This window comes from Oryctolagus cuniculus, chromosome 12 (assembly GCF_051225735.1).
Source record: "Oryctolagus cuniculus isolate XC-2025 breed Fujian yellow rabbit chromosome 12, ASM5122573v1, whole genome shotgun sequence".
Taxonomy (NCBI): Eukaryota; Metazoa; Chordata; class Mammalia; order Lagomorpha; family Leporidae; genus Oryctolagus; species Oryctolagus cuniculus.
The window spans coordinates 1,414,614-1,435,578 of NC_142878.1; the positions used below are offsets into that span (position 1 = coordinate 1,414,614).

Below are 20,965 nucleotides of genomic sequence, written 5' to 3' on the forward strand. Positions count from 1 at the left end.
GCTCAGGCATCTGGGGAGTGAACCAGCAGGGGGACAGCCTCTCTCTCCATCTCCAATAAGTTAAAGGTTTTAGAGATGAAGACTGTCAGGTGGATAAATAAGCAAGATCAAGGATATTCTATCTACAGGAAGTCACTTTAAAAACAAAGGCGTGGGTGGGGTAAAGGTAAGAATGTGTAGAGAGACACTGTGCAAACACTGCTCACCGCTGGACTGACTGTCACTCGTCAGATGAAGCAGATCCCAGATTCCCTGCAGTGGCTGAGGTGTCCACGGGCAGGTGCCAGCCCTTGACCTCTATTATCCTGGCATTCCATGATCTCCACCAACATCAAAGACCCACCCCCACAGACCCGGCCTTCACAGAGCAGCTGCAGAGCCGCGCCAGGGTGAAGACGCCCCCTCACGGGCGCGTTTCCCACAGCCTCGGTGCCCCCGTGGGCGGGACGGCCGCACGCAGGCCTCCTGAGAGAAGTCCAGTGCACATTCCCAACCTCCGGAGACGGGGCTCTCTCCTTCACACCCGCGAGGGGAGCCCGGGCACTTCACCCCTGCTAAGTGCGGGCAGCTGTGGAGCACAGCACTCGGTCAGCCAACCCATTAAGCTGTTAGCTACACCTCCGACTGCCCCAGCACAAATTAACCGTGGACTGCACACGCCTGCCAGGGAAGTCGGCCAAACCGCGTCAGGCTCTGCCCTTAATGCACCCTTGGAATCCGTCCCTACCCACACCGTCCAGGTTTCTGATGACTGAAGTTATCAAAGTCTTGCGATTCTTTTGGTGTGCAGGCTGTTTCCTCCAGGGGCAGAGTGTGCAGCTCTTCTCCAATTCTGCTGATGTTTGATCCTATTATGAGCGCAGGGAGCAGCGAGGGCCAGCTGTGCTGGGCCTCGGAGAACAGGAGCCCCTCTTTCAAAGCACCTGCCCCGGGGGGGATCACAGGATTTCCAAGCAGAGGAAGAGCAGTGCCTCCCCCCACCCCCCGCAGTCCCCACTGGCAAGTGAGGCCCGAGTGATGTTCTAGTCTGGTCTCGAGAGCGGGCCCTCAAATATGAATGAGCTGCAGAATAACAGAAGGGCTCGTTAGAGCCCAGCGCGGAGCCGTGACCCAGACACCTGCGATTCAGCAAGCCTGGGGTGGGCCCGAGAATTTGCATGGCTGACAAGTTTGCACAGTAAAGCTAGTCCCAGACCATCCTGAAAAGCCGCAGCCTAGGGGAACCAGTAGAAAAATTACCCGGGGCTTAATCCTTGTGTCATGAATTTTCCACCAACCTCTATCTTGGACGCCTCGGTTCTCTCTGTGAACCAACACCCACCATGCTCATGAAAAGTGTGCAAACAAATTAGGACTTGTGTCTTACAACAGATATCTCAACAAATCCAGAAGCTCTGCCTCCTCAGTGACGGGCCCCTTGAACGCTGAACGCCCTGGAGAAGAGGGCGTCCCTCCGCCCTGGTCCCACAGGCTCCGACAGCCAAGATAGGCGACAACTCACAGACCTCTTCACTCCAGGAAAGAGCGCGGCTGGCCTCCCGCACTCGGAATACAGGCGATGGGGACATTGTTCTGCAGCTGCTCAAATGATAGCCCAAAAACAAGTGCCTTTGATTACAGCAAACATGCCCTCCCCAAAGGGCAGGGGTCAGTGACGCCCAAACCATCGAGTCATTTCAGTTGGGAAGCTTTATCTTGCCACTGGAAGTTTAATATTCCCTTCCAGCAAAATTATACAAGGTACGTAGCAGATGTGTCCAGGTAGGGTGCTCCAGAACCCCCAGGCTAATCAGTAGCCCTCCTTTGCTTCTCCATCCAGCAAATACTGCCTGGACGCCTGCTAAATTGCAAGAGAGATTAAAGTTTTAATGTAACACGGTACCCTCCACAACAACAGCAACGATGCTGATTTATTGAAGACCACAAAACTGCAGAAACTGCGCTAAAACTTATAATTGTGGATAATATGTCATGGAACTTACATAACTCTGTAACACTGCGCTGAAAACCTGGATTTTACATAATGCGCAAGAGTTCAGATTATCTTATGGTGAAGCTGGTGCTACTATTATCCACTTTCCAAAGCTAAGACCACAATATTCGATGAAACAAATGATTTGTGCAAATTTGCACCGCTAACAAGCGTGCGAGGACACCTGCGAGCCGCACTCTGCCCGGGTCCAGCGGCAATGTTTCCAAATGCTTCTCGCTCCTGTCCTGCCTCACGCGGGAGCTGTGGTCACCCATGCCCGTGGCCTGCGGGCCACAGCGCGAGGGCAGCTCGGGGTCTCCGGGAAGCCCCCTGAGGGCGGTGTTCACACCGACTGGACCCTCAGCAGGCTTCCTCGTGGTGGTCCTGGGATCCCCCCGGGGGCTTCTGCGGGAGGTGGGTTTCTGAGCGACGCTCTCCAGGCAAGAGAAACTGGGAGGGCTGAGGAGCTGCAGCGCAGAGTGGAAGGGGATGGCTCTCGGCCGTGTTTCCCAGGGCAGCGGTCAGACGGCGAATGCGCCATGCACCATCCTAGGGGGTGTGGGCGTCTGCCGGCCCCGTGAGGGCGGCTTTCCAGTGTCTGAGGATGGGAGAGCCAGGGACAGAGGGACTGAGACGGCGTGCAGCGTGGGCAAGAGGAAAGGGCCTGTGGCCTGGCTCACAGGCACAGACGCAGGTACGAAGGGAAAGCAGGTTGTGGGAGGGGGCGGAAGGAGCTGGACGCTGAGAGGAGGAGGTTAGCAAGGACGCCTGGGCTCCAGGTAAGCGAGTGGGCAGTGGCTGTGTTTTCCCAAAGGCGAGGGACATAGGAAACCCCACAGGTCTGAAGGCCACGCGAGGGGCCACTGAGCTCCTCCGAGCTGCAGTGCTTGGGTCTGAACTCCTGGCCCTTGGCCAGCCTGATGCCGTGTCTGTCTTCGTCAGCAGAGCGTGCAGTGCAGGTTGGCTTGGGATTGGGAAATCAGACGCTTCTGCATTTCTGTGGGACCTTTTCCAGCGAATTCTCGCCTGAGCTGAACGGGCAAGGTCAATCAATTCACGCGAACATGAGTTCCGTCGTTTCTTGCTCAACAAGGAGGCTGAGCGGGGCCACGTGGCTCCTCCCACGCCTCCCGCTCTTTCCCCTCCCTGCCTTGGTCCCACGTGGGTTCCTCTGCACGAGGTCCCCTCCACCTCCACACACCCTTCCACTGCCCACCACCCCCACCGCTCACCTGCCCTTGACGGCGCTTCCGGCTCTGCACTGCCAGCCCTGAGCTGCTGGTTTCCATCTGACATCTGAGTCTCACTGCTGCCTCCCAGCAGCGAGCCTTGTGCATTATCTATGTCACTGCCACGGAAAGGGGGAGGCTGGTGCTGGGGAATGTGCTAGGAGCCCCAAACAGTGACACCTCCCACTAAGCCAACCACGGCCCCCTAAGGCACTAGAGTCCAGCCCGTGCCCAATATCGTGCAAGCTCCCACGTGGAGCGGACGTCGCTATGAGGGGAACGACACTGGCAACGTGTGCGATTACCTTCCAAGGGCCCGGAGTGCAAGACCACGGCTGCCAGTTCTGTTCTGCTTTCATTGACCGCCACACGGTCCCTGAGTACCCACAGGGGTCGGGGTGCAGGACTGTGCAGGCGGTAGGAGCCTCAGAGGCTCAACTGCTCTCTGTAACCTGGTGCAGAGTGTGCAGAGCCCATGCACGTCTCCCATGTCTGCAGTCATCCCTAGATGGCTCACAACACCCGGTACCAGGCACGTGCCATGTAAGTGGTGGCCATGGACTGTTTAGGGGCTGACCGTACGTTTACAGTGCACGTGCAATGTATTTTCAATCCATGGTTGGCTGGGTCTGAGGACGGGAGGCCAACTCTGCTCTCCCCTTCGCTGTGTTTCCCCTGAGCTGTCAGCATATCTGGTCATGGCTGAAGCTAACCGCAGGGGTCATGGGCAGAATCGACATTTTAACTATCTGAAAGGGGATTCATGCTCTGCTCCCTTTGCAAAATGAGAGACTCTCACTTACACGGGCCATGAGGGGCCGAAGTTCCAACACAGCCGTACGGTTTTGTTCCCTCCCGGCGGCTAACGGGCGCCAGCGTTCACACTGACCTCGGCAGAGTGCACCGGTAACTGGCTGTTCCGAGACCTCCCACAGCGGGACCTCTGACTGTGTGCAGGAGGAGGCTTTCCACCGTCCCTGGGTTGTGGATTAAACCCTCTCCCTTCCAAAATATTCCCACTGCACTGCGAGCCCACGTCGAGCAAAGCACAAGGCTGCACCGGAAGACGTGGCTTTGTTTTCCCACTAACATCTTTCCTCTAATCACTAAACGCCTGCTCTTGAGTGCCTGGTGCCCGCCTGTCAGCGAAGATCCCTCACACATCCCCGCTCAGCGTGCACGGCCCACAGGGGGCGCTACCCCCACTCTGCCTCTGAGGTTCGGCTCCCAGCAGGCTCAAAGGACATGACACCACTCGCCCTTGGCCACTCCCCAACCACGGACACACCTTCTCTCACCCAAAACGCGTAGACACTGGACTAGGCCATGGTGAGGACCAACAGAAACATAAAATATAAAAAGGCTGTGGATCAGTGAAAGGCGACGGGAGGTCCCCCTAGCGGCTTTCTGCTGAGCCTGCCCAGTGTCATCTGTGGGCGGGAAGACTTCCCAGCGGGTGCCTCTGGGGCTGAAGCTGTCCCCGTCCCCAGCTATCCACGTGGAGGCCTGGACTCCAGCTGCACACAGTCCCTGCGACCTGTCAGGAGGGGCAGACCTAGGCTTCTGTCCCAGCCGCAGACTCCAACACCCATGGTGGAAGTGGCCACCACCACTGTGTGCCAAACCCAGCAGGGCAGGTGGGCTCTCAAGACCTCGGACTTCACCAGAACAGGGGATTGAGGCTGGTCCCTTTGGCCTCCAACCAGTTCCCACGTTGTCTGGTGATGGATGGGGGGATGGTGGGGGATGGATACCCACCCTTCCCACCCTGTGCACGTCCGGAGGTCTGCCCTCATCTGCCTCCGTCTCACCATTCCATTCCTGTCCCTGAGGACTGGCTGCCCCGCCCTCACCCGGCGCCCTGGACTAGAGCGTTGAGCCCTCCAGCCATGAGCCTTGCTGGTGACCATGACCGCCCTGCTCCACTTGGCCCCTGCTGTGACCATGGCTGCCTCGCTCCATTCACTCAGTCGGTGCCCTAGGACCTCCAAGCGGGCACGGAGAGGACACCCCAGGAGGTCCATGGAAAACGGGTCTCAGCAGCCAAGCACGCTCTCCCTGAATTCCCGGGGCCCCTACGGCTCCACCCCTCCCAGGGACAGGACTCGGACAGGTCAGCTCCTCTTGCCCCCCCTCCTTCCCTCACTTCCAACCACCCACCTTCCCAAAGGCTGGAGGGAGCCCCGATCCAGACAACGGCGCCCCTCTACCCCTCCCCACCCCCACCCCAAGAGAAATGAAAGAAGGGAGTGTGTCAGGCGCCTCTGAAACACCTGCCAGCCCCCACCACGGCTCGCAGAGGTCCCTGGATCCACAGCTCCTGAGCCACACGGCGTTCATTACAGGACCCCGAGCACAAGGGCAAAGTGCCCTTCACTTTTCCGCGGAAGTTCACCCAGGAAGCGTGGCAGCCTGGGATAGGAGCGTTCAGCTCTACGCTGATGGCACGGACGGTTCTGAATCACACACACACACACACACACACACACACACACACAGAACTCCATTTAACAGTTCAGCCAGAACCCCATGGGTCCCCGGCCTGCAGCCGCAGAGTTCTGGGCTACTCTTGCCCTGACGTATCCTCAAATGCAGAAAGAGGGGAGTCCTAGACGTAGGAACATTAGCGTGAGTCAAGAAAAATAAGTAAAATTAGCAAAACTCGACTGCTCTTCTGCCCCTTCTGAGGAGCACAACCCGGAGAAAACCGAGTGCGGGGCCCGCGTGGCCCTGGCGATAGTTCAGGAGGGGACACTCCGTCCCTCTCCTTCTCCTTTTGTGCCTCTTCTAAAGAAGCCGATTAGCTAAAAACACATGCCTGAGGGACAAAATAAGACCAGAAAAATCATTTAAGTAGCTAAAAATGCTATTCCACTGGGCCCCAGAGAAAGACACAACCAAAACCCGCGCTCCCTCGCCGCGGCGGGAGGCAGCCGGGCTGTGTGTGCTGTAAAAGGAAATCAATGGGCCCTTCAAAGAGCAGTGCAACCCTTCACCACCACGCGCTCCCACGGCGCGCCAAGAGCGCCCGCATCGATCCCGTGGCCCGGTTCTGAAGCCCAGCTCTTCACGGCGGCTCGGGGCCAGGCCAGCGGCCATGTGGCACCTCACAGGGCTGCCCTGGCCTCCCTGGCCTCGCGCCCTCTGGGCTCTTACTCCACCGCAGAGCCCACGCAGCCCCCTGCCTCCAGCAGGAAGCTCCGTACCCAGGATTCACGCCCCCTGCTGGCTGGTGGGCGGCCCCTCTGCGCCTCGGGCTCTCCTTGGTGTCTTCCGCAGGCCGGTGGTCTCACAGTCTTCCTGCCCTGGGCACAGATGTCCCTCTTGCCCTGCCGCGTATTCTCCATGCCAGTCGGTGTTTTGGGGGCGGCCTCCTCTGTCTTCCAGTCTCGTTTTAAAGCAGTAGAACTTCGCTCTTTTTTATTGGGTTTTAATTGTCTGCATTTAGCTAAGTGTGTGCCTCTGGTGAAAAGCGCAGATCTCACCTGCACTCAGTGAGTCTGATGGCCCCGACGCCCTTTCATGCGATCCCCTTCCCGGGGCAACCACTGCCCTAATTCCCATCTTAACAGTCACCTGTCCTGACCTCGCGCCTCGCATCCGTGGGGGCTCAGAGCATGCTGTCACTGGCGCGCGGAATCTTCCAGTCAACATAATAGCTCTGAAAGCCATGCCTGTTGGCAGGTGCAGCCCAGTTAACAGATTGTGTGAAAACAGAGGGAAAGGCTCAGCCGTCTTCAAGCAGACGGCCCCTCCAGCCTCCAGCCTTCCCAGAATCCTGAGATGAAGTGACCCAACCGTCTGTGTCCCAGCAACACCTCCCACGAGCCTTCGCTACGGTTTTGTACCACACCGGTTTCTTTGCAGACCTGACCCCCCTTCCCATCAAAGTAAACTGAGCTCCTCCAAGAAAAGGACAATCTCTCAATCCTCCTCTGTCCCTGGTCCCCAGCACGCCGATGTCACACAGGCTGTGCATGGAGAGACAGGTGGAGGACTTCTCAAATGGGAGGGTGGGTGGAAAGACAGAAGGATGAGCAGAGGACGGATACGGGCTCGGAGAGGTGGCTGGGAGGACGGACAGACGGACGATGGCTGGACGATGGGTGGGTGGGTGAATGAACGAAGGGTGGCAGGCAGGCAGATGGGTGGGAGAAACAGTGCGCGAATACGGCCACATGGCCACGAACTGAACGGCTTCTCTGGTCTTGAGCAACTCCTGGGCACTCTCTCCTACGGCCCCGCAGTCTCACGGGTGCTGGGCACTTGTGTTACCCTGCGCAGCAGGAGGAAGCCACCTGAGGGGCATCTAGGACAGGTGACATCCTAACCGCAGGAGGGACTTCCCAGCACTCTAGAAAACACCGTACACGAGACAGAGGTCGGCTACAGCTAATCCCGACAATGCAGCCCTAAGTCAGTCCAGCACAGTGGAGACCCCCGGGGCTGGACAGGCCGGGAGCTGAGTGAGTGGCAGTGTCTCTGGTGCCGGCAGGGGGCTGCTCCAATACAGCTTTGTGGGTGACTGGGAGGTGACGCTGAGCCTGCCGGAGAGCTCGGTGACACCGTGAACAGCATTTAGTGCTCAGCTGTTTCTCACCCACCACTCAGATGGTCCCAGCAGGGAACACGTCTGCGGCTGTCATGTTGGTAGCTAATTAATGTTTATTTATATTTTTAAACAAGGCTTTCACCTGTCACGCTTTAAAATAAACGTCCCACTCTTCAATGAGAGATTGTCAGAGCGCAGAGGCTTCCTGCTCTGTTGTGAGCGGAACGCGTGTGGGTTTACATGTGCGGGAGACGGTTCTCTCCTTCCGAGTCTCTGTCCCCTCCCGGAGGCTGAAGCTCCCCTTCCGGGCCTCCCCTCTGAGAGGGGGCCCTGCTAAGCAGCTCCTGAGCTTGCCCCCAGCCAAGGCCAGCTGCGAATGCAGTGCCTGGCAGCCACGGGGAGGGAGCTGCCACGGAAACTCCGCCCACCTTACCAGTGCAGACCCAGTATTCCCAGGGAGAAAACGCCAGCTTCGTCACCGGTGCAATGGGGGGGTGACCTACTGAGTGCGGCGCACCTTTCAAAGAAGGGCGGGGCCCTTGGTGGGAGACGGAGAGCAGGCTTTATACCCCTGGGGTATTCCCTGGCATCCGAGGGGGCTCTGTTTCCCCGAGGACGCGGGCCATTCAGATGACCGATGCTAGCAGTGACAGTGGCCACCCCGGGCTCCCGGGTAGCAGGCTGACCTCTAGAGAGGCAGTTATTAGGATCGGTCGCGTGGGGCCTCAGGGCTACCTAACAGATCCCCAGTAAAAGTCCTGGACTCCAGGCTTTGGGGGGGGCTCTCAGGCTGGTACCGCATTGCTGCTGGAGAGGGAAGCCCTGCCCAGACGTCCCCCCTGACAGGGGACTCCCAGGATCCTGAACCTGCTGCTCCATGACCCCGCCATCCAGCCTTTTCCCTCTGTGACTTTCCTGCACAGCCTCACTGCACCGGCTGCCACGGTTACGTACGGCAGCACCCTGGGTTCTGTGACGGCTTCTAGAGAATCAGTGACCGGATTGGTCTGGGGACCCTCAAAGGTCACGCGCTGGAGGGAGGTGGACTCCAGGGTGGAATCAAACTCTGCTGTGGCACTTCTAGTGGCCTCTTGGCAAACATTTGGCCGCTTCATCTCTTCTGAGGCTAAGTCAGCCTGTGCACCTCGTATGCATCCATCTCCCAGCGGTCACTGGTGCACCGTTTGGTCACACAGTGGTGGCGGTCACGGCGCAGATGACTGAGTGGGCGAATTCTGTGAGCTTCCCACTCCCGGCTGCACCCACGGGCGTGTTCACACTTTGCAGCCAGCATTTGCACGGCTACTTGGCTGTGCCTCTTCCTGTCTTGAGCCGAAGTCTCTGGTTTCTCTCGTCGATCCCACGGCACAGCAGCCTTAGGAGAAAACCCTGGACACGTGAGTACCTCGCACCGCGGCAGAACCGCCTTGAGAATTCACTAAGCCCTGGCACGTGGACAGGAACACCTGGAGATTTCTCCACGTGCTGCTCAACGGTGTGTGATTTTCCTCCTTGTCCAATAACTGAAAAGCAGGCAAGTAAAGACCAAGAAAGTGGCATGAAGTAAAATTCCTGGCTCAGTTTTCACCAGTGCACACTGAACCCAAGGTTTGCCCTGTTGTGGAATGAACTGTGCCTCGTGGAGCTGCAACCCCTCATCCCTGGGAGTGCAGCCTTGCTTGAAAATCCGTTCTCTGCACTAGAGCTAAAGCCACAGCGGGGCCCTGCCGAGCTGGGCTGAGCCTAACGCACTGAGTGACGTTTATTAGAAACGGGCACCAGAGAGAGACGCACACAGAGGGAAGACGGCCTCGTGGACGGGGGAGTCTGGGGGGGGGGGGTCTCACAGCCAAGGAGCAGCAACAGTGCTGCCACCGCCAGGACCCGTCAGAGGCAAAGGCGGCCCCTCCGGCGAGCAGACAGAGCAGCAAAGAGCGCCGGTTTCCGGTGTTTAAGACGTGCCGTGTGTACTTGTCTGCTGTGGCAGCCACAGGAAACCAAGGCAACTCCCCCGCCCCACACGAGCTTCTCACACCAGGGCTGTGCCTAAGTCCGGTTTTCTTTTCCCTTTATAAATATTAATCTATGGTATTTAAGGGGGAGAGAGAGAGATCTCGTTTCCACTTGCTTATTTTCCAAACGCCTGCCAGAGCCAGGAGCCAGGAGCCCTATCCTTGACTTCCAAGTGGGTGGTGGGGACCCAAGGACTCGAGCCATCACCTGCTTCCTCCCAGGGTGTGCAATAACAGGAAGCCGGCATGGAGAGCTGGGCTGGAGCACGAACCCAGGCACTCCAATGTGGGATGCAGAGCCCCGAAGGGTGCCTTAGGCACTGTGCCAGCCCCGACCTGTGGGCTCGCTCTCCTGGAGGGCGGCAGGAGCCGGGTGGGCAGACTCACCACGGGACGCCGGCTGCACCCCATCCCCACTCCCACCCCCACCCTGCCACGTGTGGGCTCACTCTCCTGGAGGGTGGCAGGAAGCAGCTCGGAGCCGGCAGGGTGCCGGGGTGGGGTGGGCAGCGACTCACCACGGGACGCCGGCCGCACCCCACCCCCACTCCCACCCCCACCCTCACCCTGCCACGTGTGGGCTCACTCTCCTGGAGGGTGGCAGGAGCCGGGTGGGCAGACTCACCACGGGACGCCGGCTGCACCCCATCCCCACTCCCACCCCAACCCTGCCACGTGTGGGCTCACTCTCCTGGAGGGTGGCAGGAGCCGGGTGGGCAGAGACTCACCACAGGACTCCAGCGGCACCCCATCCCCACCCCCACCCTGCCACGTGTGGGCTCACTCTCCTGGAGGGTGGCAGGAAGCAGCTCGGAGCCGGCAGGGTGCCGGGGTGGGGTGGGCAGCGACTCACCACGGGACGCCGGCCGATGCTGCTCAGGTAGAGGAGGAGGCCTTTGGCGTGGTACACGGTGGGCTGCCGCTGAGCCATGGGAGACAGCCACTGCCTGTTCAGGTCTTCCCCACTCAGCGAGCACCTGTGACTGAGCAGAAAACAATAAGCAAAAACATGCTTAGAGGAAGACAACCTGAGACAATGAAGCTCGGCCAGACAAACTAACAAGCCCAGCTTCCCTCGGACTTCTGCCCGTCGGTGTGGATTCCGGAGAGCTGCAGATCCACCCTTACGCTGCCAAAGGACCGTGGTCATTCACGGTGTCTGACTTAACACTGCACTGCTGGAGTTTCAGAACGGGGTCTGGGAAGTGTTCCCCAGCGCCACCTCCACGGAGGAAAATCCAGTCATTTCTCCAGGCTGCGGCCACCAGTCCCACAGATAAGTGCTCTGGCTCATCCATCACACTGGGTGTGCTGCATGTGCTGTTCCAGCGGCCCATAACCATGAAGTAGATACTGTTGCACCTCACTGAAGAGACTGAGCTTAGCAATGATTGAATAGTGGCCCATGCGCTCACAATCACAGGCAGGCTTTCTGCTGGGTCCTGTTTGCCTCTCACACTCAGATCTGCTGTCCTAGGGCACTGCCGCCGCCCCGGGCTGTGCAGGACGTGGTAAAGCCTGCCTCCTTCCAGAGAGCATCACAGGGTGTCAGACCTAAAGGGGGCAAGAGCATAATCCCCTCGTTTTGAGAAAGGAGGTGTCTGCTCTCGGAGCTCCAGGCGGATTTGCAAAGGTGGCCCAGCTGGGTAGGGGGGGCCCTGACGGCCACTCTGAGCCGGGAATCTCAGAGCCCGAGTCATCCGAGAGGCCCACAGCCAGGAGAGGTGCTCCCCGTCCTGCCAGGCCACTATCTCCCCAGCAGGGTTCCCGAGCCAGGTGCCGCCACCGCCCCGTCACCGGCCCTGCCAGCCCTGCCACCCCAGGCCTCTGCTTCCAGCCTCCAGGGAGTCATCCGTGCTGGGCTCTCAGAGATGGGTCCTGAGTTCCCAGGCCACTGTCTTCTACGCGTGCCCACTGCAGTGGTAGCCCGAGGAGCACCCAATCAGAGACTCTGAAAACCCCTTCCAGTGGGCTAATTTTGCTTCCTTTTCCTCCCCCGTTAAACGGACAGCTGCCTGGGGGGTGAGGACAGCTTCTCGGTTACCGAGAAAACCCTGAGAGGGAGCGGAGGCAAAGCTCGCTCATCCATCGGCCTCCCCGCTCACGGCGTGTTCACGTGTGTGCTCCTGAATTACCCTCAACCACCGGCTTCCTGCGGCACGTCAGCCTCCGCACGCATCACGGGGACTGAACACCCTCAGAGTAATCATTCATCCCCGATTTCCCCATTCCAATGTTTTGACTTAGAAATGGTAGGTTTGCGCATCTTCCTCGCTGGCGTTTTATCCTTTTTCTCCCTCCCTTCCTCTTTTCAGTGACAATGACATCGAGAAACAGGCTGATCTGTTCTGCCTGGCGACCGAGGAGGAAGGGGAAGTGTGAGGCGGATCTCTGACGCCCACAGTCAGGGAAGGGGCGGGCGTGCAGACTTGTCCCGAGCACCTTTGCTGCGATCAACTAATTTCCTTCTCAAATCAAGGCACTTGCAGGTGCGAGGTCCCAGGGCTCGGGTCTGCCTAACCCCCTGGGACGCCGCTCCCTGCCCTGACCTGGATTCTCAGCCATAGGCAGTTTGTTTTCCCCCAGTAACACTGACCATGATTAAATCAGCCAAGGCCCTTTAAAAGCGTTTCTATTTGTGCAGATGAAAATGCGAGTGTTGTACGCGTCCGCTCAGCAGCAATTCTGTGTTGCGCTCCATGGAGACCAAGTGCAGGGCAACGTCTGTGTGGGACGGCCCCGGGTCACCACGCAGCAGGAACACAGTTCTCCATCGCAGCCCCCAGACAGGACACGCAGGGTCTGCACTGGAGCCGGAAGCAGCCGGGGCTTGGGTGAGACGACCTGGTCCCAGCTCCCAGCCATCACCAGTGTGGGGATCTGTGTCCTCATGTGGGGAAAATGTGAATGCGCTGAACCCACCTCTCCAGAGCCCGTCTGGGAATTCAGTGACACAGTCTCTGGCTTCAATACCCCCATGGAAACTCCCTGTGGAATGCCATCCACACCCAAGACTAACCCACACCTGCACCATGCCTGTCACAGGGAGGCACGGCACAGCTCTGTGGCTCCTCAGGACACATAATCTGGTGGCTTCGCAAGCTGGGCAGAGGGACAAGACCTTGGAGACGGGCCCCAGGTGAGACACACGGTCACGCGCTCAGGTGCTTGCTCTATCTAATTATTTATTTAACAGAGAGGGAGACAGAAGCGGGGGGGCGGGGGAAGCACTCATGTCTCTCAGCTGGCCCACTCCCCAAGTTCCTACAACAGCCAGGACTAAGTAGGGGCCAGAGTTGGGAGCCAGAAATTCAACTTGGACCACCCACGTGAGCGCCAGGGACCCCATCACTTGGACCACTGCCTGCTGCCGTGCAGGGCACACATCACAGCAGGAAGCCGGCATCAAGGCTGGAGCCACGTTTGAGCTCAGGTCCTCAGCGGTGGGACGCGGGTGTCGTAGCAGCTGGACCAACGCCCACTCTTGAGATCAGCTTCAAGGAGCAGGAGACCTGAGCACACCTACCAGTCGACAGTAGGGCTAAGCAGAAAAGAATTCATCTAAGAACAAAATGCAAAGGAATCATCGACAGAATTCGCTGGAACTCAGATGTTCTCACTGCATGAGGGAAGTTGGCATCTAAGTTCATCCAAATGAGGAGAAGACACAGGGAAGCCAGGGCAGCTAGCAGAGGTGGACAGGGACGGAGGCGGTGGCTCTCCCCGTGGGCACGCAAGGCTGTGTGGCTGAGGACCCCCTGTGTGGGTGCAGGGCGCTGGGACGGCAGTGTCTGCGGATGCCTCTGGCTCCGGGGGCTCCCGGATCTGTGCAGCTGCCAGGGACTGCAGTAGTACTGCACCTCGCTGAAGTGCCTCTCCTTTTAAAGCAAGTCCATTCGCTTCCAGTCTCTCCATCCATTTGGCATCTCTGTGTTAACAACACCAGAGATGCAGTCAGGAATCGCTGCACTTTCTGAAAATGAAACGCACCCGTCTTGTTATCTACTGTAGCATTTTTGAAATGACAGCTGCTCCCTCTGTGTAGGGAGAATTAGCAGATGGACAGCGAGGACTGGCTGGTGATAAATTCAGTGCCTATAATTTCTGAAAAGGGGTCATCCCTCAAATAGAGTCTGAAGTCCTGCTTCACTTATGAGAAGAATAAAATGGTGATATTGCTATTTTTTCCACTAAAAATCACGAACTTACAAGGAAAAAAGAATCTACTTCCTTTTTGTTTCAGAGGTGAAGTCATTTGATCCAAACTGACCCTCCCGATTTTTCAGAATTTAAGTAGAGGATGGTTTAAGACAAAGTCTAGATGAACAAAGTGTGCCAGACGTAGGGTGCCCGGCCACCCCATTTGTCAGGAGTGTGGGTGCAGGAGCCCTCCCACCTGGGTGTCGGGAGTGTGGACACAGGAGCCCTCCCACCTGGGTGTCAGGAGTGAGGATACAGGAGCTCACCCACCTGGGTGTGGGGAGTGTGGACGCAGGAGCCCTCCCACCTGGGTGTCGGGAGTGTGGGTGCAGGAGCCCTCCCACCTGGGTGTCGGGAGTGTGGATGCAGGAGCCCACCCACCTGGGTGTCAGGAGTGTGGACGCAGGAGCCCTCCCACCTGGGTGTCGGGAGTGTGGGTGCAGGAGCCCACCCACCTGGGTGTCAGGAGTGTGGACGCAGGAGCCCTCCCACCTGGGTGTCGGGAGTGTGGGTGCAGGAGCCCTCCCACCTGGGTGTCAGGAGTGTGGACGCAGGAGCCCTCCCACCTGGGTGTCGGGAGTGTGGGTGCAGGAGCCCTCCCACCTGGGTGTCGGGAGTGTGGATGCAGGAGCCCACCCACCTGGGTGTCAGGAGTGTGGACGCAGGAGCCCTCCCACCTGGGTGTCGGGAGTGAGGATACAGGAGCCCACCCACCTGGGTGTTGGGAGTGTGGGTGCAGGAACCCACCCACCTGAGTGTCGGGAGTGAGGATACAGGAGCCCATCCACCTGGGTGTCGGGAGTGTGGACGCAGGAGCCCTCCCATCTGGGTGTCGGGAGTGTGGGTGCAGGAGCCCACCCACCTGAGTGTCGGGAGTGAGAACGCAGGAGCCCACCCACCTGGGTGTCAAGATTGCTAGGATGAAGCCTGGACACTCTTGCATCATAGAAACCCCTCAGCAGACGCAGACTGTGGGTCTGCTCTCCCTGCCCAGGTCCTGCATCTGGAAGTCCTGCAGAGCTTGGGTCCCAGAGCAGAGCGGGCCTCATGGCCTTGCACCGACTTGGAGCCCCCGGTGGGGCTGCTCCCCCCACCCAGCCTCATCCCCCTCCCTCGATGTGTGTGGCTGCATCACCTCACAAGCACATCCTCTCCATCCCTGCCATTTGCAGCCCGCGACAAGGTCTCCAACCTTTGGAACTGGGTTTGCTGGGGCCGAGCCCTCACAGTGAGCGTCTGGTCTTACTTAAAGGAGCGTGTTCACCCAGATGCCAGGAGACGGGCAGCACAGCCAAGGGTTTCAGTGAAAGACCTTACATTTCCCGGAACCCTGACTCAAAGAACGGGCCACAAGTCAGGGGATCAAAGAGGAAAACTTCCTAAAGGAGAATCAATAAAGCTGCAGTCAGAGAAATAAAGGGCTTTTCAACACTGCCCCATCTACCCAGGCCTGTGCAACGGAGAGGCGGCGTCCATCAGAGTGCAGGAACGACTCCTGGCTCGATACTACCGGGGCCCCCAGCATGGCGAGCGCCGCTGCCCAGGAAGGCAGCCCTGCCGGAGAGGTGGCGGCAGCGTCACCGTTCGCTGCAATCCCGGGAACGGATGCAGCCAGCGCGCGGGAGGCACGGAAGCTTCCAGAACACGTCAGAACAGCATGGGGCACCATCAGCCAGGCACGACACCCGGAGCTTTCCAAATAATCACGGCTTAGATGGAAAAGGGACAAAAGAGGGAAAAACAAAAGGCAGCTCATTTTAAGGGCACAGTTGTTCTAAAGCCAAAGCAACCAGAGTTGCCAGGGACATATTATTATGTTCAGGACATTTTTATCACACAAAATGCTCAGAATCAATAACCCAGGAATAGAAGAGACCAAAGCCAGGTGTTCCCAGCACCGCTGAGAGCCCGCAGTGGGTGAGCAGGAGCAGGGCCATCCCAGGGACCAGGACAGCTGGGGTTCAACGAGGGAACTGCCCTGGCTCAAAGGTCATCGCTGTGCAAGAAAGAACCCAAAGTGGGCGCCTGCACTGGTCAGCCCAACACGAAGCCAGCCACTCACTGTGTCCTTGTTCGTGGCCACCCAGCAGCACCCTAGGGTCCTACCTCTGAATCTGCATTTTGCAACATCCTTGGTGAGTGTGTGCACAGTTCAGTGGGAGGAGCAGTGCTGTACGCAGTACCGTAGGGCAAGAGGGAAAAGCAGCTTTTTCCAGTAAACCACTGACCCTCAGCCAGCCTCAGCGCCGCCACACTCCCGGGAACTGGAACACAGGCACAGTATTTACTATCTCCAGCCTTCCCTGGAGCAGAGCCAGCACCAAAACCTTGGAGAACCCCCCCCCCCAACACATACCTGACCACCCGTTCCACCCCTTCCCCCCGTTATGTTAGTCTCTTGAATGTTTTCATTTGAAAGCCAACACAGAGTTAAGATTAAAATGTGTTTTCTCTAAGAATCTTGATGCATCAGATTCCACAGTACCACAACATCCAATGGGATAACTCAAAGGATCCCACAGCAAGGAGAGCTTCCATGGAAATCGGTTCAGACCGGAGCAGAGGCTGGGCCAGTCTGGCTGCAAACATAGAGGTGCCCTATAACGCCACAGGCACCAATCAAGAATATGTATTCAGTTAATTTTTTACATAATATTCCACCCCATATAAAACTGACTCCATAAAAATAAATATGGCTCCCAATTGTCTACACTCAACGGTAGAAGTTTCTAAAGATACGTGCTGAGACTGACAAGCATCTGGGAACAATATGCAAACAGAGCTGCCCGTGAGCAGTGAACTGTGGGTTTGCTGTCAGTTCTGAGGCCGGCCAGTCCGTACCACATCGCGTCACTGCTGCAACCGGCTGAATGAGGGACCATGCAATGTGATTTGCTAGATATGAATAGGAGTGAGTTATTCAGTTTCTGAAACCTTAAATCCTTATTAAGCCTCAAAAGAAGTTGTAAATTGGGGAATTATAAAAGAGAATCTTTACAAATCAAGAGCTAACCATCACTTCTATAATGATAAAAAAAAGCTTTTCAAAGTGCCATCCTCATTCCTCATAACAATAATCAAGAAAGACAAAGTTAGTGGATAGCACGTGCACACACACACACACACATTCGTAAAACCTCTTCTCTAAATATCCTAGAGGAAGAATAGGAAGACTCCCCTCAAAGGAGACACAACAGAGGAATTTCCACAGGGTAGGACTGAGTGGACTGAGGTAGCCATGACCACAGCTCTTCAGTACAGAGGGGACACATTAGCCAAGAAACAGAAAAACCCATCAGCCAGAAGGACAGAAATGGGTTGTTATATTGGAGCTGCCTGACCCACCATGGTTTCTGCAATACTGCTCACAACAGCAGAGACATGGAATCAGCCAAGGTACCCATCATCTGATGAACGCAAAGAGAAAATGTGGCATAAGCACACAGTGCACCAGGCCACCGTAACAAAGAATGAACTCCTGCCACCTGGGGCAAGAGTGCTGGAACTGGAGGACCCCACCTCATGCAACATAAGCCAGATACAGAGAGATGAGTGCCATCTATCCTCATGTGGAAGCTAAGAAAAAGCCCTCAATTGAAACACAAGAGTGATTACTAGCGGATGCAAGGGAGGCGGGGTGGAGTTTGGACCGTCCAAGCCAGAGTCGACTGAAGGAGTAAGTGCTGTGCCCCAGAGCACAGTGGATGACTGCGTCCGCCATAACTTATTATATATTTATGAGCAAACAGCAGAAAGGAGCGCCAAGTCCCCATCAATCAGGTAAAGTCAGAGACGGAGAAATGCTGACCATCCTCATCTAATCAGAACAGAGGTGTCTTGAAATGTCACAGTAGAAGGGCCAGCATGGTGATGGAGTGGGGTCAGCTGCCACCTGTGGTGCTGGCATCCCATAATTGCATCAGCCCAAGTCCTGGCTGCTCCGCTTCTGATCCAGCTCTCGGCTAATGGCCTGGAAAAGCGGAAGATGGCCCAAGTACCTCGGTGCCTGTACCACATGGGGGACCCAGGTAGAGCTGCAGGCTCCTGGCGTTGGCCTAGCCTAGCCTCAATTGTTGCAGCCATTTGGGGAGTGAATCAGCAAATGGGAGATCTTCCCTCCCTCCCTCTCTGATTCTGTCAGTCTGTCTGTCTCTCTCTCTAACTCTGCCTTTCAAATAAATTAATAAATCTTTTATAAAAAAGTCACGGGCCAGCGCCGTGGCTCACTTGGTTAATCCTCCACCTATGGTGCCGGCATCCCATATGGGCGCCAAGTTCTAGTCCTGGTTGTTCGTCTTCCAGTCCAGCTCTCTGCTGTGGCCTGGGAAGGCAGTGGAGGATGGCCCAAGTGCTTGAGCCCTGCACCCGCATGGGAGACCAGGAGAAGCACCTGGCTCCTGGCTTCAGATTGGAGCAGCGCGCTGGCCGTAGCAGCCATTTGGGGGGTGAACCAAGGGAAGGAAGATTTCTCTCTCTCTCTCTCTCTCTCTCTCACTGTCCACTCTGCCTGTCAGAAAAAAAAAGTACAAAACTTATAACTTTTACATATATATATATATTTGTGTGTATACACACATACATATACACACATAGAGAGAGTTAAGTGGGAAAGAATACATAAGATTGAAGGAGACGGAAAGTGCATGCATCTATTTATTTGTGAAAAACTGCAAAAAGATAAATCAGAAGCTATTACAGTGACTGCCTACAGAAGGTGCCTGGAAATCCAGGATGAAGAGTAAGAGGGGGGACTGCCCGGTGTGGAGGGGGTGCGGAGTGAGCGAGGCTCCCCTGAGTGTTTTCTGTTTTGCTTCGCGTGGTTCCAACTCTCAGCACCATGTTAATGATCCACATTCTCATGTGAACAAATAAATAAATATAATCAAACAGAGAACCATGGAGGGACCCACGTGGATTATAAACACTTACAGTGAACTTGAACTCTACAACAAATGAATAATACTGAAAGAAGGAAAAAGAACCAACCTAAGTCACTTCAGAAAACATAATTTCAGCTACAAAATGTAAAGCTAAAGACAAAAAGGACAGCACACAAATTTGCCTTTCACAGCAGTGTGCAGCTCTGAGCTAGCAATTCTAAAATTACTTTGTGTGTATTACAGGACTGAGTAAATAAACAAATCAATTAGGAATAATAACAGCCAGGTTTCTCGCAGTCACAGAAAGGAGCTGCAAACGAAGCATTAACTCGATGAGGTTGTATTGGAATCAGAGGGATCAGCATGGGCTCAGATTTTATACAGAAAGATAAATACAGAAATTGATACGTGTGTGTGTGTGTGTGTGTGTGTTCACACACCTATGTCCTACCTCTGTCTCTGTCTACTGAGAAGACCTAGAGGTAGAAATATCCCAACAGCAAGAGACATGTGCAATGCCCAGAGCTCAGTTTCTAGGTACCATCACCCAATAAGTGCATCCAGGGCTTCTTGGAGACATGCCTGGCTCTAGAGGTGAGGCAGAGAGAGAACATAGAATAGAAAGGTAAGAAGGGGCTGGCGCTGTGGCGCACTAGGTTAATCCTCCACCTACGGCCCCGGCATCCCATATGGGTGCCAGTTCTAGTCCTGGCTGCTCCTCTTCCAGGCCAGCTCTCTGCTGTGGCCTGGGAAGGCAGTGGAGGATGGCCCAAGTGCCTGGGTCCCTGCACCCATGCGGGAGACCAGGAGAAGCACCTGGCTCCTGGCTTCAGATTAGCGCAGCTCCGGCCGTTGCAGCCATTTGGGGAGTGAACCAATGGAAGGAAGACCTCTCTGTCTGTCTGTCTCTCTCTCTCTCTCTCTCACTGTCTGTAACTCTACCTGTTAAATAAATAAAGAAAATCTTTAAAAAAAAAAAAGTAAGGAAACTAAAAAATAAGGAGAACTTGCTGGAATGACAGAGATTGATTCTAAGAGAACCTTAATGGCCGAATGAGTTGAGATTTCACAATAAAATAAGAGGATTATATAGTAACCATAGAACAAGCACTCATCATATCACACTGATATATACAAACCAAGGAGTAGAGGAGAAAGGATGGCTCCTTGGTAGAAATTCAGTTAACAAGCAGGAGTGAGGAAAATGGAGGCTATCACTTGGCAAACCCCACAGGAAAAACCGCTGAATGCAAAGAACCAGCAGTGGATGCTATACCAGCAGGTGAAAGAAAAGCCAGCGGCAGACGTCGACACTCTCCAGGACTCTTGCCCCAAGATGCTTACATGCGCCAAAGGGAAAAATCACAACTTACGGTGAGAAGCCCGGCCGACACCAGCTCACCAAGTGCCCACTGGTGAGGCAGGACGGCGTAACACACTGGGCGCAGCACCATGTCCCCCGTGAGGGTGTGCTCTCACCCACAACGTGAAGTAACCGCTCATCCCAAGGACGCAGCCCCCAAACGCAAATCAAGGCAGAGTCTAAATAACGGCCAGTTCTCTGTAAACACGTCTGGTCAAGAGCGGGAAAACAGCCCAAGGGGGTCCCGTGGGCTGGAGGAGGTCTCAGACAGGACTGCTGACCCTGGAGCTGTGACGGGAAGGGGCAGGGATGGAAAACGGAGCAATGCATGCACGGTTTTGTTTTATTTATTTATTTTTTTGACAGGCAGAGTTAGTGAGAGAGAAAGAGACAGAGAGAAAGGTCTTCCTTTTTCCATTGGTTCACCCCCCAAGTGGCCACCACGGCTGGTGCACTGTGCCGATCCGAAGCCAGAAGCCAGGAGCTTCCTCCTGGTCTCCCATGCGGGTGCAGGGCCCAAGCACTTGGGCCATCCTCCACTGCACTCCCAGGCCACAGTAGAGAGCTGGCCTGGAAGAGGAGCAACTGGGACAGAATCTGGTGCCCTGACCGGGACTAGAACCCAGGGCGCTGGTGCCACAGGCAGAGGACTAGCCCAGCAAGAGGGGCGCCGGCCACAATGCGTGCAGAGTTATTGACACTGGAATCTCATGCGCATTTCCTGGTTTCAGCCATTACTCTATGGCTATGAGAGGTG

The 20,965-nt window shown here is 56.2% G+C and overlaps 1 protein-coding gene across 4 annotated transcripts in view; it reads right to left on the reverse strand.

Moving 5' to 3' along the window:
- AGBL1 (AGBL carboxypeptidase 1) overlaps window positions 1–20,965 on the reverse strand; it is a 635,239-nt gene that overhangs the window by 278,142 nt on the left and 336,132 nt on the right. For all 4 annotated transcript variants that reach the window (XM_089311047.1, XM_089311048.1, XM_089311050.1 and 1 more), the window contains exon 19: window positions 10,619–10,748. In XM_089311047.1, coding sequence (XP_089167173.1) covers window positions 10,619–10,748 — 130 coding nt within the window. The remainder of the gene's footprint in view (window positions 1–10,618; window positions 10,749–20,965) is intronic.